The following is a 17,953-nucleotide window of genomic DNA, read 5'->3' on the forward strand; positions in this document are numbered from 1 at the left end:
TTTTTTTTTCAATTCTTTGATGAATAGAAAGTTCATAAGAGCAGCATTTATTTGAAATGGAAATATTTTGCAACATTATAAATGTCTTTACTGACACTTTTGGTCAATTTAATGCATTCTTGCTGAATACAAGTATGCATTTCTTAAAAAAATAACAAATCTTTGAAAAGGGTATATATAGAATATGGATACACACACACACACACACACACACACACACTTTTAAGTGTTGGTTTCTTTAAGCATCGAGCATTTCAGATCAGTGGGCAGTGGAGTTTCTTCATCTGGAGAAGCTGTATCATGAAAGACTGCTGTCTAATCTGGCCTCCATACAAGAGAAATGGGGTAAGGATGCCAGATGATTATGGATAATAATATGAAAAAATACTTCCTGAAATAACTTTTTAACCAGGGGAGGTTACATTGTTTACATGTGAGGGAATTTCCTGAAGCATTGTTTTATCTGGTAAGGATGAGACTCCTTTTGTAAATAGGACAAATGCTAGTTTCATCCTTCATAACTAAACAGAAGTGGAATGGTTTGAGCTCAGGAAATTGCTCATTTCCTAACTGCACTTCATTGCCCAGACCACATGTGACTCTGTTATTTAACCAGTATCACTGAAGTACAGAGGTCAGACTCTCCCTTCTTATCTGATTAACTGGCAACAAGACCTGACTGTGGACTGTAGCTTTTTTGGTACGAAATATTAGGAACTGAGAATAGCATGCATGTTTTTAGATTGCTTTCACATATTCTATGAGTAGGTAAATGCATGGGAGACTATGAGACACAGTCAAAATGATTCAAAGACTCAAATCCATATGTTTGGTTTCAGAGTCCCAGAGGACAATCAGCGTCCAAACTGAAAGTAACCCGAATGGAACTGACAGAGAGAGAGAGCATATGGAACTGTTGAGTCATATCTGCAAAACACACCAGAGGTGAGACTGTGTGCAGACAAGGACTGTCCAAGCAAGTAGAAAATAATAATAATAGCATTTTATTTCCTTCCCTAAAATATTTATTCCTGACAAAACCAGGCCTCATCAAGCCCCATCAATTTAAACAGATTTATAGGGGAAACATAAAAAAATTAGATGTATGTACTTTTCCTTATTTTCACGTTTTACTTTACTTCATTTTTTACTTTATATATATATATACATACATACATACATACACACACACACATATGCATACTTACACAAATTAAACATTTAGATGTGCATATTATATTACATAGAAAATTGAATTCTACTTCTCCTTTTTCAGACCTAACCTCTCTTTGGAAAAGGTAAAACATTACACTTGTTTTATTAGCCACCTATGCAGTTTATGTTTTTGTGAGTCTGATTAAAGCCTTCTGTTATTGCAGAACATGGACGACATAAGACTTCACAACAGCCCAACCCTTGTGTCAGAACACAGAAGATCAAAATCAGAACAAGCTTCAGTGAACTCAACCGAGAGAGAAACCCGGGCAGATGACTGCTCATGGCTGGGAGCTGAACAGGAGCCAGAAGAGGACTGTGAATTGAATGAGGAGGAGGAAGAGGACGAGGAAGGTCTTGAGGAGGATGAGTGCTGGAATGAGGAGCTGCAGGATGACACAGTCGTTGATGGCCAGGTTCCTGTGGATGAGCTGGCCAACCATATTCAGGTAGAACAGTTAAGACGCTGTAGGAGTAATTTTAATCTCTTACATATTACCATCTGCCCTTAGAAAAAATAAGCATGCTGAGACACCATCCGTCTGCTGCAGTCTTTCCAAACCATCCGCTTACTGAACGATTTGTATTCCTCAGGGCCTAAATATGCAATGTATTAATCTTGGTCCTCAAATTGAATTTTTATGACTTTGTAAAATGTCTAATGGGACTTTCTTCCAATTCTCAGGCCACATTTCTTAGCCACAGGGTTTCATGAAGGCAAAATAGTGTGATGTCATCCTCAGCGTTATGGCAGCCAGCTGCAGGAATTTTATAAAGAAGCGTTCAGGGAGTGTATGGTTTCTCAAAGCTATTGGGTGTGGTTGTCTTAAATAGCACTCCCAACTGCATAAACCTTCTCCAGAACTGTGTCAAAGTTACTGACTTTTTCAATCAACAAACACAACAACTGAATGATGATTACATTATTTGTTTGTTTGTTAAACTCAATTATTTTATACAGATTTGAAGCTATTTTGTTTTGGCCTCTAATTTGACTTGGACTGATTTGACACACCACAACAACAACAACAACAACAAAACTAATTTTCACATCATGATATACTATGAGGCATATTAGAAAAACAAACATAATGAATGACTTTAAAGAAAAGCATTCCAAATCTGTATGACTGACTTTCTTCTGTGGAACACAAAAGAAAATATAAAAAAAAAAAAACCTTTCAGCTATTTTTGTCAATACAATGAAAGTCAGCTGGGTCCAAAACAAAACACCTCTGTGAGGATGAAAAAAAACACACGGATACATTTGACAAAATATTTTATTTTGTGTTCTACAGAAGAAAGTAGATAATACAAGTAGATTTTGAATAAGCAAATGATAACGGAATATTTATTTTAGGTGAACTATCCCTTGTGAAAAAGAAGTGCGCTGAAATGAATTGAATTTGCATTTGTAGTGTGCTTCAAATCTTAAAAGTATATTTAAAAAAAAAAATGAAATAAACACTTTCTTAACACACTTAAGTACACCTTTAAAAGGTGCACTTAGTAAAGTTTTAATACTTTTTTGGCATGCTTTATGTAAGTACACTTGTTATAATTGTAGAAATAATTATGAAATTACATATAACGATGTACTTAAGTACCACTTAAGTGGGTTAAAAAAGCACTGTTAAATTCAAATACATTTAATATAAATTTTAAGTAGTACATTTTCATTTAATTGTAAATAACATGCACTCATGTGTCTAGAAATATACCATTTAGTTCGCACTTAAGTATATTCTTTAGGATAATTTCCATAAGAAGTACTCTTTTTAAAAGTGTACTACGTTTTCCCAAGTATCCCTTTAAAGTCTGATCCCAATAATGTAGTTCAGTTCATTATGATATTGCACATGCTGACCCCTATTGGTTATTGATTGTTATTACATAATTTGCCATGTACATGCTTCTTAAAAATAATTTATGCATCAAATTTGATTAATTTCATACTTTATTTCTGATATTTCTGTAGAGATTTTCCTCAAATGGCTTAGTCTCCATTTTAAAGAAGAGAGTCTACGAGAATGGCTTGCCACTAAAAGACTCAACCATATGCAGAGTCCGCTTTAGAGAGCCAGATGATACTTCCGATCAAGGTATGATTGTAAACAAATATTCACGCAGGGCCTTTAAGTATTCACATTTCTGTTCTGCATTAATATGAGACTGATCAAAGCTCATCTTTCTCATGCATACAGATGAGTCGGCCAGAAACTCTTGCCTCATCCTTCTCATCTTGTGTCTGGTTACCGTGGTGATTAGCATGTGTGGGACTGCTCTTTATTGTCTCGTTGGAGAGGCGTACTCAAATGTGTGTGTCGACTTCTCACAAAACGTGGACTTTTACTTTGGACCTTTACGACGAGGAGTGGACGCTCTCGCACAGTGGCTCTCTTCTGATGGATCATAGCAGCTATTTAATGCTAGCTTAACTGGAACTCTTTCTTTATATTATCATTTCTGATGATAAACAATAGTTTTTCTCTTGAGATAATATGCACTAATGCACATTACCAGACTGGCCTTAATAAATACTGCTTTAGTGAGTCTATACAAATTACACAGGGCTTCCTAATGCATAAATTAATTTGTATAAAATATTTAATATTGGTACAAAAACCTGAATATTACAGATAATCCTAATATACCACTTATTACAGATAGTTTTAATATACCACTGCCATTCTTCGAATCAGTAACTGTAACATTGAAATAACTGCTTTTGGAGCCAGTAATTTTGTTTTTTGTACATTTTAGTACTCCAAGACACTACATGCCACAATTATCTTTGTATTTATGTTTTTATTTTGACTTGGCACATTTCTTTGGCGCTATAATCACTGAAATTCATACAGTATGAACAAAAATAAGCATAAATTGGTGGATGTTAAAGGAATAGTTCACTCAAAAATACTTCATCAGAATAGATTTGGAGAAATGTATCATTACTTCACTTGCTTACAGATGGATCCTCTGCAGTGAATGGGAGCTGGCAAAATAAGAGTCTGAACAGCTGGTAAAAAAAAAAAAACATCACAGTAATTCATAAGTAATTCACATGACTCCAATCCATCAATTAACATCTTGTGAAATGAAAAGCTGTAAAGTGAAATGATAACAAATTTGAAACAACACATATTAACCAAGAAAGCAATTTTATGGATAGAGGACTCAAATTTTAAGCAACTGTTTGAAGTTAAAAACGTCTTGATGAATTTGTTTCTTACAAACACGCAGCTTTTCACTTCGCTAGACATTAATTGATGGACTGGAGATGATCATTCACTGCAGAGGATCCACTGGTGAGCAAATGATGTAATGCTACATTTCTCCAAATCTATTCTGATGAAGAGACAAACTCATGTAAATTTTGGATGGCCTGAGAGCGAGTCGATTTTCAGTAAGTTTACATTTTTGGGTGCATTATTGCTTTAACTATGGGATATTAACTTACCAAATGGTTTTATAATTGACATAGCACATTAAAAGGCTGAATAGTAGAATAATGATGATTGATCGTTCTGACTTGATTATGTCAGATCAGTGTTGCTCCAGCACTTCTTTTATGGACAGCAGATATGAACACTTTATAATTGTACAGTATAAAAGACAGCAATCAATCAGTTTTTTTTTACAAATATGATTTGTGTTCAGCAATCAAAGTGAGTGTGAGTTTTTGTGTTATGAATAATAGGGGGAATATTTTAATTTTAAATATTTTAATATGCTCAGAACCAGAACCCTGTTTCGTTATATGTGTTTCTGTTTTTCTTTCCCAAATAGTATACATGATCTCTGAATTATGTCTGGAAATGTGTTTTTTATATATTGAAAGTGGTTTATGGTTTATGCTGTAGCTCTGTCAATAATAGTTTTGGACTGGTCCTCTGAATGGAAGAGAAGATGACGCAGCAGTAAATGGAATCGGCACACATAATAAAACCCATGGTGAAGTAGGAGCATTTCTCTTTGGAAACCCACACACACCCACAGACTGACTCAGCTAATTTCATTTCAGAATCCAATAGCAACTTCTCTAATAATTGAAACTTTAAGATGCACAGAGCAAAAAAATATTATAGTGACACAGGCCTGATTAAGAGGCATTTTCATGATCATTATAGCCTTGCCAAATGAACAATATGCTTGAATTTGAAATGCGACTAAAGCAAAGTAGGCTATGTATTGAAATAATTCATTCATATTGCTTAATTTAATTTTACAATATGTGAATCATCAAAAAAAACTAAAACTTAACAGTTGGGGCCAAAGGTCTGAAATATAATAATTTGTAATAAAAATGTATTCATAAATAGAAAATTGTTTTAAATTGTTGTAAATTGATAAATAGAAGCATTTTCAGAAGTGGTCTGACTATGATTTTTTCAAATCAGTGTTAATTCAGTCACTAACAGGCTGAAATCTTACAATTTATCAACTGACATTCAAATGTAATTTATTGCTATGTATATACATATATTTGCTTTCACATGTTAATGGTCACAAAATATACTTACACACTTTCCAGCACGAGATGTCTCTCTACTTCATTGTGTGACAGTTTCTGGAATTTGCACCCACAAACAGTGGGATTTATGGTTTAGCTACACTTATCAGAAACACAAATGTATCCACTAAACGCCTGTATTTTGCACTGATGCTGTACAGTGACAGCAGAGGAGCCCGCTCTGACCTCGTCTGTGTTTGGATCACAGACACAATGGCGACGCTCACATCGTCAAGCAAAAGACCGTACCGTATCATTATGGGGTGTACTATATGCACTTTTTGCTGATTGCTAAGCAAACTGAGAGGAGAACTAACCTGTATACGCACATAACGTGTATAACGTGCATTTGTAGTTTTCAGCGTTATTGTATTTAACATTGAAGTTCCCATGCCACAAATAATATAAATAATGAATTACAACTGAAATAGAACAGAAAAAATAATAGTAACCGAATAGTAAACATTTACAAGCAGCGCCACAAAACACTTTTTTTTTTTTTTTACATAGCCTAGCCTATACGTTGTACATGTGTATTGCTAGACATAGCCTACGTGTGACTTTGTAGTAACATATTAATAAAATGTATCATGGTACCCTAAAATACCACATGTTTTTCTATAGTGTAAATTATATATATTTTAAATTATATAATTACAATGCACATATGTTATGGATGATAGTTTGTATTAGGTATAGGCCTAGATTGAATTGCCATACTGTCATGGCTAGACATGAGGCAGTGAGCTCATAGTATTAGTTGAGCTTCAGCAGATATTGTCTGGTGAGATTATCAAATGGGATTACAAGGTCTGAGAATATTGTTGATTAAAGGCATAATGTTTGGACAATCCCATCATCATCTGGAATAGGCTGTACAGATAATCAAGGATTTTAAAGCTATCTATCTATCTATCTATCTATCTATCTATGCATTACATAAAATTTAATAATTTGCAGCATTTGAGCTGTTAGAGAAGAGAGATCCATCTGTCTCTGACATTCCATCATTTGTCTGCAGGTAAACCAGAGCTGAAGTGTGTGGAGGTTATTGTAACAGATGCAGCCGAGACAGAGCCATTGGCCATCATGTGCAAACAAGGCGTCATTGTGCTCAACTGCGTGGGACCAGTAAGTCCACAAAGAGTGTAAGACTATTGTAAAAAAGGCACAGGAAGGGGTCAGTTTACACATCTGTGCATTCACACCTGTCCCAACGCATCCATAGGCCAATGATAGCTCTATGACAAAAAATGATAAATGGAGTTGTGTTATTCTGAGAGAACTGTTGACTGTGAAATGCCATGGTGCTTAGTTGTCTTCTCTCAACAGTACAGATTCTACGGAGAGACCGTGATGAAAGCCTGCATAGAGAATGTGGCCCACTGCATTGATATCTGTGGAGAACCATAGCTAGTTAATGATATTCTTTCAACACAGTTTTCTTGCTCTATAATCTACTTTTTAAAGAGATTCCATTCAAAGGTTTGGGGTCTGTAAGATTTTTTTTTAAGTGTTTGAAAGAAGTCTCTTATGCTCACCAAGGCTGCATTTATTTGGTCAGAAATACAGTAAAACCAGTAATATTGTGAAATATGTTTACAATTTAAAATTCAATTTTAATATGTTTTAACTGTAATTTATTCCTGTGGTGGCAAAGCGGAATTTTCAGCAGTTATTACTCCAGTTTTACGTGTCAAATGATCCTTAAGAAATCATTCTAACATGCTGATTTGGTGCTCAAGAAACATTTCTTATTACTATCAGTTGTGTGCTACTTAATATTTTTGTTAATGCATAGATTCGTTAATGCTTTAAAAGCATTTCTTTGACAAATAAATCTTTTGTAATATTTGAAATGAATTTTGATGTCAATTTAACGCATCCTTGCTAAATAAAAATATTAATTTCTTAAAAAGCCTGACCCAAAATTTTTAAATAGTAACAGATCTTTTGGATTCTTGATTTTTATTTTTTTTAGACGTAACTACCACAGTAAAGCTCAGGAGAATGGTGTATCATTGGAAGCTGTGGGTTTGATTCAATACCAGCAGATATGGGCATCATTTCAAAGGTGGGTTGCATGTCTGTAAAGATGTTTTATTATTATTAAAATAATTTAAAATAATTGATTGTTTAAAAAATTACGTCATAATAATTTATTATTAGTAATATTATATATATGACCATAATAGTTTTGGACTGGTCCTCTGAATGGAAGAGAAGATGACGCAGCAGTAAATGGAATCGGCACACATAATAAAACCCATGGTGAAGTAGGAGCATTTCTCTTTGGAAACCCACACACACCCACAGACTGACTCAGCTAATTTCATTTCAGAATCCAATAGCAACTTCTCTAATAATTGAAACTTTAAGATGCACAGAGCAAAAAAATATTATAGTGACACAGGCCTGATTAAGAGGCATTTTCATGATCATTATAGCCTTGCCAAATGAACAATATGCTTGAATTTGAAATGCGACTAAAGCAAAGTAGGCTATGTATTGAAATAATTCATTCATATTGCTTAATTTAATTTTACAATATGTGAATCATCAAAAAAAACTAAAACTTAACAGTTGGGGCCAAAGGTCTGAAATATAATAATTTGTAATAAAAATGTATTCATAAATAGAAAATTGTTTTAAATTGTTGTAAATTGATAAATAGAAGCATTTTCAGAAGTGGTCTGACTATGATTTTTTCAAATCAGTGTTAATTCAGTCACTAACAGGCTGAAATCTTACAATTTATCAACTGACATTCAAATGTAATTTATTGCTATGTATATACATATATTTGCTTTCACATGTTAATGGTCACAAAATATACTTACACACTTTCCAGCACGAGATGTCTCTCTACTTCATTGTGTGACAGTTTCTGGAATTTGCACCCACAAACAGTGGGATTTATGGTTTAGCTACACTTATCAGAAACACAAATGTATCCACTAAACGCCTGTATTTTGCACTGATGCTGTACAGTGACAGCAGAGGAGCCCGCTCTGACCTCGTCTGTGTTTGGATCACAGACACAATGGCGACGCTCACATCGTCAAGCAAAAGACCGTACCGTATCATTATGGGGTGTACTATATGCACTTTTTGCTGATTGCTAAGCAAACTGAGAGGAGAACTAACCTGTATACGCACATAACGTGTATAACGTGCATTTGTAGTTTTCAGCGTTATTGTATTTAACATTGAAGTTCCCATGCCACAAATAATATAAATAATGAATTACAACTGAAATAGAACAGAAAAAATAATAGTAACCGAATAGTAAACATTTACAAGCAGCGCCACAAAACACTTTTTTTTTTTTTTTACATAGCCTAGCCTATACGTTGTACATGTGTATTGCTAGACATAGCCTACGTGTGACTTTGTAGTAACATATTAATAAAATGTATCATGGTACCCTAAAATACCACATGTTTTTCTATAGTGTAAATTATATATATTTTAAATTATATAATTACAATGCACATATGTTATGGATGATAGTTTGTATTAGGTATAGGCCTAGATTGAATTGCCATACTGTCATGGCTAGACATGAGGCAGTGAGCTCATAGTATTAGTTGAGCTTCAGCAGATATTGTCTGGTGAGATTATCAAATGGGATTACAAGGTCTGAGAATATTGTTGATTAAAGGCATAATGTTTGGACAATCCCATCATCATCTGGAATAGGCTGTATAGATAATCAAGGATTTTAAAGCTATCTATCTATCTATCTATCTATCTATGCATTACATAAAATTTAATAATTTGCAGCATTTGAGCTGTTAGAGAAGAGAGATCCATCTGTCTCTGACATTCCATCATTTGTCTGCAGGTAAACCAGAGCTGAAGTGTGTGGAGGTTATTGTAACAGATGCAGCCGAGACAGAGCCATTGGCCATCATGTGCAAACAAGGCGTCATTGTGCTCAACTGCGTGGGACCAGTAAGTCCACAAAGAGTGTAAGACTATTGTAAAAAAGGCACAGGAAGGGGTCAGTTTACACATCTGTGCATTCACACCTGTCCCAACGCATCCATAGGCCAATGATAGCTCTATGACAAAAAATGATAAATGGAGTTGTGTTATTCTGAGAGAACTGTTGACTGTGAAATGCCATGGTGCTTAGTTGTCTTCTCTCAACAGTACAGATTCTACGGAGAGACCGTGATGAAAGCCTGCATAGAGAATGTGGCCCACTGCATTGATATCTGTGGAGAACCATAGCTAGTTAATGATATTCTTTCAACACAGTTTTCTTGCTCTATAATCTACTTTTTAAAGAGATTCCATTCAAAGGTTTGGGGTCTGTAAGATTTTTTTTTAAGTGTTTGAAAGAAGTCTCTTATGCTCACCAAGGCTGCATTTATTTGGTCAGAAATACAGTAAAACCAGTAATATTGTGAAATATGTTTACAATTTAAAATTCAATTTTAATATGTTTTAACTGTAATTTATTCCTGTGGTGGCAAAGCGGAATTTTCAGCAGTTATTACTCCAGTTTTACGTGTCAAATGATCCTTAAGAAATCATTCTAACATGCTGATTTGGTGCTCAAGAAACATTTCTTATTACTATCAGTTGTGTGCTACTTAATATTTTTGTTAATGCATAGATTCGTTAATGCTTTAAAAGCATTTCTTTGACAAATAAATCTTTTGTAATATTTGAAATGAATTTTGATGTCAATTTAACGCATCCTTGCTAAATAAAAATATTAATTTCTTAAAAAGCCTGACCCAAAATTTTTAAATAGTAACAGATCTTTTGGATTCTTGATTTTTATTTTTTTTAGACGTAACTACCACAGTAAAGCTCAGGAGAATGGTGTATCATTGGAAGCTGTGGGTTTGATTCAATACCAGCAGATATGGGCATCATTTCAAAGGTGGGTTGCATGTCTGTAAAGATGTTTTATTATTATTAAAATAATTTAAAATAATTGATTGTTTAAAAAATTACGTCATAATAATTTATTATTAGTAATATTATATATATGACCTAATGTGACTTCTGATCTACAGTACAGGGAAACTCCAGTGTATTAGAGAAAAAAATCTTAACAGGTTTAACAGGTGCTTTGCATCAGTGTTCTAATGGTAAAACATACATACGTTACTGTGATATTTGCCCTGTGTGTGCTCTTTTACCTTTGCTTCACACAGCCCTTGTGCTGTCGGTTTCTTTAATCTCATTCCAATTAGTGGGAAGTATCAGTGACAAAGGCAAAGGCGCACAGTATTTACAGGATGTGAGTGTCTGTTATTCTCCTTTGAAGCGCTGCTGTGGGCAAACGTGCCTGCAGAGCAGCAGATGCCTGACAACTTCTCTGCTTGACTTTCACAGGAACACTCACTGCTGTGGAGAGCTTTTTAACCATCAACACGGGACCTGAGGTGAGCAACAACTCATCATGTTTGCAGATCTATATTAAGGGTCCACTGGAATTTGATTGACTTATTGAATATGAGCTCTCAAAGTTTGGTTTGATCTAGGTTTAAAGCAGTGCTTAAATTAAGCTTTGGGAATCCACAGTTGCAAGCTGCTCAAGAATAATGCGAAGAACTCTCATATCCCGATGGACCAACTAGGAATTTGTGGGATTTCATGTTAATGATAAACTTGATTACAGAAGTAACAGTTTTATAAAATTACATAAATTTGATTACTTTATAGAAATTCCAGTGTAAGGGGAGCAGATTTCAAAGGTGGGTTGCATGTCTGTAAAGATGTTTTATTATTATTAAAATAATTTAAAATAATTGATTGTTTAAAAAATTACGTCATAATAATTTATTATTAGTAATATTATATATATGACCCAATGTGACTTCTGATCTACAGTACAGGGAAACTCCAGTGTATTAGAGAAAAAAATCTTAACAGGTTTAGAGGTGTGCTTTGCATCAGTGTTCTAATGGTAAAACATACATACGTTACTGTGATATTTGCCCTGTGTGTGCCCTTTTACCTTTGCTTCACACAGCCCTTGTGCTGTCGGTTTCTTTAATCTCATTCCAATTAGTGGGAAGTATCAGTGACAAAGGCAAAGGCGCACAGTATTTACAGGATGTGAGTGTCTGTTATTCTCCTTTGAAGCGCTGCTGTGGGCAAACGTGCCTGCAGAGCAGCAGATGCCTGACAACTTCTCTGCTTGACTTTCACAGGAACACTCACTGCTGTGGAGAGCTTTTTAACCATCAACACGGGACCTGAGGTGAGCAACAACTCATCATGTTTGCAGATCTATATTAAGGGTCCACTGGAATTTGATTGACTTATTGAATATGAGCTCTCAAAGTTTGGTTTGATCTAGGTTTAAAGCAGTGCTTAAATTAAGCTTTGGGAATCCACAGTTGCAAGCTGCTCAAGAATAATGCGAAGAACTCTCATATCCCGATGGACCAACTAGGAATTTGTGGGATTTCATGTTAATGAGGAACTTGATTGCAAAAGTGATTTTAAAAAAATAAATTCTGAAAAAAATTAAAAAAATTATTCTGAAACACTTTATACATTTACATTAAGTCTTCATATAAATTCCAGTGTAAGAGGAGCAGACAGCATGAAGTGAATATGAAGAAAATGATGGTCCATATTATGTAGTATTTCATAAGCACTCTATCAAATTGTTATTGTATTTCTTGCTGTTTTAATCGGATATGAAGAGAGCTATAGCAGATTGTTTGCATCATGCCCATTGCATGTCCTCAGTAAATTAGTTGATGTCTTGGCTTTTTTTCAGCTGTCTTGTCTTCTTCATCAGGGAGGATGTGGCCATGATGCAATGTGGCAGTCGGCCATGGCTTTGCTGACAGTGCCAGTCTCAGAAGAATAAGGAATGGTCTTCTGGTTCATGGTTAAATTTAGGGTGGACAGGGGATTGCTTACACAGGTCCAGTATCATTTTAAAAATCATTGGATTACTGTTGAACTGCTGCAAGAAAATCGAATGGATAAAACTCTCATTCATACGACAGAACTTATATAAACTCACAAATATCAGTTAAAATGTTTTTTTTTTTTCTTGATTCGTTTCCAGAATTTTTCTCATTTGGTTTGTTCTCCAAGACCGGACCAACAAGAAAGCCTTTCTGTCATTGTTGTCTTATTCGAGATGAATGGACCTCTTTCTGCCTGAGGTTTATGGGGGAGGTCTACACAAGCGGTCAGGACAAGCCAAATGCCACAGTCAGCACTGAAATAACAGTTTAATAAGTTTTATTCAGAAAGGATGCATTAAATTGATCAAGTGACAGTAAAGACATTTATAAAATTATACCAAGGAATTCTATTTCAAATGAACGCTGTTCTTTTGAACTATCCATTCATCAAAGAATCCTGAAAAAAAATGTGTCATGGTTTCCACAGAAATATTAATCAGCACAACTAGGTTTTTTTTTAAACAATGAAAATAATAAGAAATGGTTCTTGAGCACCAAATCAGCATATTAGAATGATTTCATGTGACACTGAAGACTGGAGTAATGGCCACTGAAAATTCAGATTTACATTTTAACAAATATTAAAATTGAAAAATTTTATTTTACATTACAATAATATTTCACAATATTACTGTTTTCACTGTGTTTTTGACCTAATAAATGCAGCCTTGGTGAGAGTAAAAAGATTTTTTAAAACCATTAAACTTTTGAACGATAGTTTAGTCATTTTTGTAAACTTGAACATTCACAAAACACTATCATTTCCACCACATGTGAAATGATGAGTTGTTTAAATTGAAGTTTTAATAAAAAGCAACCTCTGTGTGTCATATTTGAAGGAGCATCCGTTTATGTGATGGTGTGATACAGTCAATACTCAGTGTTATTTGTGTAGAATGTGTGACGTCTTGTCTCACCCATTGCCCTTTTATTGGTCCTCGCTGGGTGGCTTGTACACTCCAGGGTCAGCGTTTGAAAGAACCACCCTCATCGACCATCTGAACAAACACGGAATCCAGTTCTCACTGAAGAACAGACAGTAGACATGAGTACTCTTGTCAGATTTACTCAGCCTAGTTGATCTCTTTTGTTTTATAAATTAAGAAATTCTTCAAAGAATTTTGAAATCATTGACTTGTGTAGACAAAAAGGAGTGTCGTTGGCTTGTTCTTTGTTTGTGATCCATTAAAGGTTTCAGATCTTAAAGTACTCTGACCTCAAAACACTTTTGGACAATTGTCACATTTAAAAGAAATTGAGTGTCATTGCAATAAATTAATAAATATCAAACAAATTAGTGCTGATGCTAGAAAAATTATGCTAGAACTAACAATATTTAATACTAATACAATATTTAATACTAATAATACTAACAATATTTTAGTAATTTTCTGTTGATTTTGAAAACAAATCTATATTTATTAAATATTTGCAAGGAAACTTGCAGAAAAAAAGTGAGATATCTTAATATTTGTGAATTTGGCTTTAATGTCTGTCCTAACATGCTTTTGACAGGAATCTGCCACTAGGGGTCCTCTTTTTCTTTTTCAACATCTGCTTATTAATTTATGTGGAGATGACAGGAAAGGTCATTGGATGTGAGAGGGGTAGATGTTGTTTGGGGAGATTAGAAAAGGCAATGAATATATCTTTTTAAGGAAAAGATGAGATGTGGCTGGGGGACGCGGTGGACGAAGAACAAGGTGAAAGATGAAGAACAAGGTGAAAGATGCAGGCCAAGGTTGAAGCGGCCTGGCAGGCGTGAGTTACTATGACTTAGCTTCAGCTGCTTGCACAGTCTCACAGGAAAAAAAGAGATGCTGGGATAGAGCTTGCTTTAATGTGTATTGTCACATTTGACTAAAGGGGCGGCAACAGTAGAGTGAGTTGTAAACACACAGACTTTGCATACATGTATTGAGGGCATGTAAAATATAAGAGAAATGGGTAGGATGTTATAAAGAAAGACATTTGTGTGTGTGTATATATGTATATATACCTTATAAAGAAAGGGGTTATTCCAGATATGCAGTACCTTTTGAATATTTAAGTTTTATAAATTAAAATGTACAGTATATCTTCTAATATCAAAGAAGTATTTTTTAAATTAAAGTTTATAATTAAAAAGACTTAAAAAGACCTTACTCACACTTGGAACAACTTGAGTGTGAGTAAATGATGACAGAATTTTCATTTTTGGGTGATCTCTCCCTATAAATATATTTGCAAATTACACATGTAACGATTAAATGTAAAATATATTAACTTAAAATGTAATATCGAATAACACTGCAGTTAAAATTATAATGAAGTACTTTACAAGCTTTAGTATTTTATTCATCACATCAAAAATAAGTACTTCTTTAAAACACGACAAAATATTATTAAAACAATTTAAAATGCACTTTAAAGTAAGACTTATAATTTGGCATGATTACAAAGTGCACTTTTTAAAAGTGTATATAAATGTGTTAAGAAACAGTCATGAAAGTGCCCTTTTATTTCATTAACATTATCAACAAGTACAGATTAAAAAAATATATACTACAAGTGCATATTAAGTACAGTGAAGCGCACTTCTTTTAATTATCAAATGACTTTGAGGATGGAGGAAGAAATATATAGATTGTTCACCAATTAAAACAATATTACCAAGAAAACGTGTTTTTATTGAAGCATTTAGATTAGAAAAAAAGAGACTACACCACTAACATATTTCTAAATAAATTACCAGTTTTGAATGTTTAACTGTAAACCCACAATTTTTATGTACATAAGAAGGGGACAAATATACTGCATAATGGGAAAGACCCGGTGGTGTTTGTAGATTTGAGACTCCTTTGTTGTTTTCTTCTTTCTCTGTTTTGTCTGCACTTATATTCCAGTATTCCCGTCACATCCTCAGCCACAGTTTCTAGCACATTTGTGTGCTCTTTAACACATTTTTATCTTTCAAATGCCATTCCCATTCCTCTTCTCCACCAAGCCTGCAGTCCAGTCCAGAGGCTTCTCTCTCCGGCACATTGTACATAAAACCCTTATCAGTCTTTGTACTCTGTCCTTCTCTTTCTCTTTCTCTCCCTCCCCCTCTCCTCCCTCATTCTAGTCCTCTAGAGGAACATTGTTTCTCTTGCCATGTTTTAGAGCGCCTGGTACTCAGAGTATACTGCAAAGCCTTATGTAAATCACCCTCCCTTCTTGCTCGTTCATTTTACTCAAACATCACCCTGCATCTCAGTCCTCCCTCCTCCGCCCCTCCAGAGATGCACGGACGGTAGTACAACGGATTGCATGAAACGGCTGCATTTGTAATCCCTTAGGGTTAGGACTGTGTGTGATCTTTCTCGGCTCGCCACAGGATCGTGTTAAAGATCTGGACAGATCCGGTAAAGCTGTGCTAATATGTTGCTGTCAGCTCTGGGGCGGAAGTGCAGGATTTGCTGTATGATTTGGACTATGATGACTACTTAATAGTGGGCTTGTTTTGTGGTTGCAGGAGATCAGGCAGTGGAAGAGCACTAGAGCACTATGCAGCATCACTTACAGCTACGGGAGGAGGAGAGAGGGGGAGGGGTGATGAAGGTGTAGATAAAGTGAGACAGGGAGGGTGGGGATGAAACTGAAAGGGTGAATGAGAAGAGGGGGCTGAGGCGGTAGATTAGGAGAGGATGTGAAATTCAGTGAGAGTGACTCGAAGACGGAGCAAAGGCGTGACGTTTTGACTTAATGTGACAGCAAGAGAACATGTTGATTCAGTGGGACATAAACAGCAGGAGGACAGACTGAGCGCTAAGGGGAGTTTAAAACTATTTTGAAGAAAAGGTTTAAGGGTACACTGCAGGAAAATTATTTTTCGAAAGTTGAAAAATAAAACATTATTCAGTTCAGTTCAGTTCATCTTTATTCATTTCCCGAAGGCAATTTTGTTGCAGCATACAAGCATTTCAATTCAATTCAAGTTTATTTGTATAGCGCTTTTCACGATACAAATCGTTGCAAAGCAACTTTACAGCAAATTAAGTTTCTACAATATTTTGTAGTATCTTATCAGTGGTGACTGTCAGTCAATGTACATATGGCAGACATGTATGGAAAAATCAATTAAAGATGTAATCAATTAAAGACGTAATCAAACAGACGATGAACACTATTAACAGCAATTATTATATGATGCAATCAAACTTATAGCAAAATGTGGTAGTGCTGTATGTTGTTTCAGGGTTGGCATCATCTGAGGTCCTCTGAGGGGTTGGCATCAACTCTTCTCAGGTGTTCTGGATCCAGACTGAAACTTGTGTAAACCCTAGTTAGTGGCAGAAACAGAGAAACAAATAGAGACATAATTAGCGTAGCTGCTGTTCCAACCAAGCAAAATTGATTTGTTTAACCCAAGCTAAAGAATAATAATAGATATAACTGCAGTACAAAAGATTATGAGATGCATTAATTGAATGCTTGGCCAAAGAGTTGTGTCTTTAATCTAGATTTAAACAGAGAGAGTGTGTCTGAACCCCGAACGTTATCAGGAAGGCTATTCCAGAGTTTGGGAGCCAAATGCGAAAAAGCTCTACCTCCTTTAGTGGACTTTGCTATCCTAGGTACTACCAAAAGCCCAAAGTTTTGCGACCTTAGGGAGCGTGATGGATTGTAGCGTGGTAGAAGACTAGTTAGGTACGCAGGAGCTAACCCATTTAGGGCCTTATAGACAAGTAATAATATTTTGTAACTGATACGGAACTTAATAGGTAGCCAGTGCAGAGACTGTAAAATTGGGGTAATATGATCATATTTTCTTGACCTGGTAAGGACTCTAGCCGCTGCATTTTGGACTACCTGTAGCTTGTTTACTGAAGATGCAGGACAACCACCTAGCAGTGCATTACAATAGTCCAGTCTAGAGGTCATGAATGCATGAACTAACTTTTCTGCATCAGAAACAGGTATCATGTTTCGTAACTTGGCAATGTTTCTAAGATGGAAGAATGCTGTTTTTGTAACATGGGAAATATGATTTTCAAAAGACAAGTTGCTATCTAATATAACACCCAGATTTTTGACTGTAGAGGAAGTAACCGTGCATCCGTCTAGTTGCAAATTGTAATCCACGAGATTCTGTGTACTGTCCAATAAGTAATATCTCTGTCTTATCCGAATTTAATAAGAGAAAATTATTGGTCATTCAATCTTTTACACTTTTACATTTCTCTGTTAGCTTAGATAATTTAGAAATTTCATCTGGTCTTGTTGAGATATACAGTTGAGTATCATC

At 35.0% G+C, this 17,953-nt stretch overlaps 1 protein-coding gene across 1 annotated transcript in view; it reads left to right on the forward strand.

Annotated features, from left to right (window-relative positions):
• The window catches only part of LOC107599111 (consortin-like), a 6,961-nt gene extending 2,811 nt beyond the window's left edge, over nt 1-4,150 (forward strand). Inside the window, exons 2-7 of the mRNA XM_016290613.1 lie at nt 244-345; nt 840-945; nt 1,277-1,298; nt 1,380-1,664; nt 3,194-3,317; nt 3,420-4,150. Coding sequence (XP_016146099.1) covers nt 244-345; nt 840-945; nt 1,277-1,298; nt 1,380-1,664; nt 3,194-3,317; nt 3,420-3,631 — 851 coding nt within the window. The 3' untranslated portion in view covers nt 3,632-4,150. The remainder of the gene's footprint in view (nt 1-243; nt 346-839; nt 946-1,276; nt 1,299-1,379; nt 1,665-3,193; nt 3,318-3,419) is intronic.
• Nucleotides 4,151-17,953: the final 13,803 nt, after the last annotated feature.

This window comes from Sinocyclocheilus grahami, unplaced genomic scaffold (genome assembly GCF_001515645.1).
Source record: "Sinocyclocheilus grahami isolate Dianchi unplaced genomic scaffold, SAMN03320097.WGS_v1.1 scaffold260.1, whole genome shotgun sequence".
NCBI classification, from domain to species: domain Eukaryota; kingdom Metazoa; phylum Chordata; class Actinopteri; order Cypriniformes; family Cyprinidae; genus Sinocyclocheilus; species Sinocyclocheilus grahami.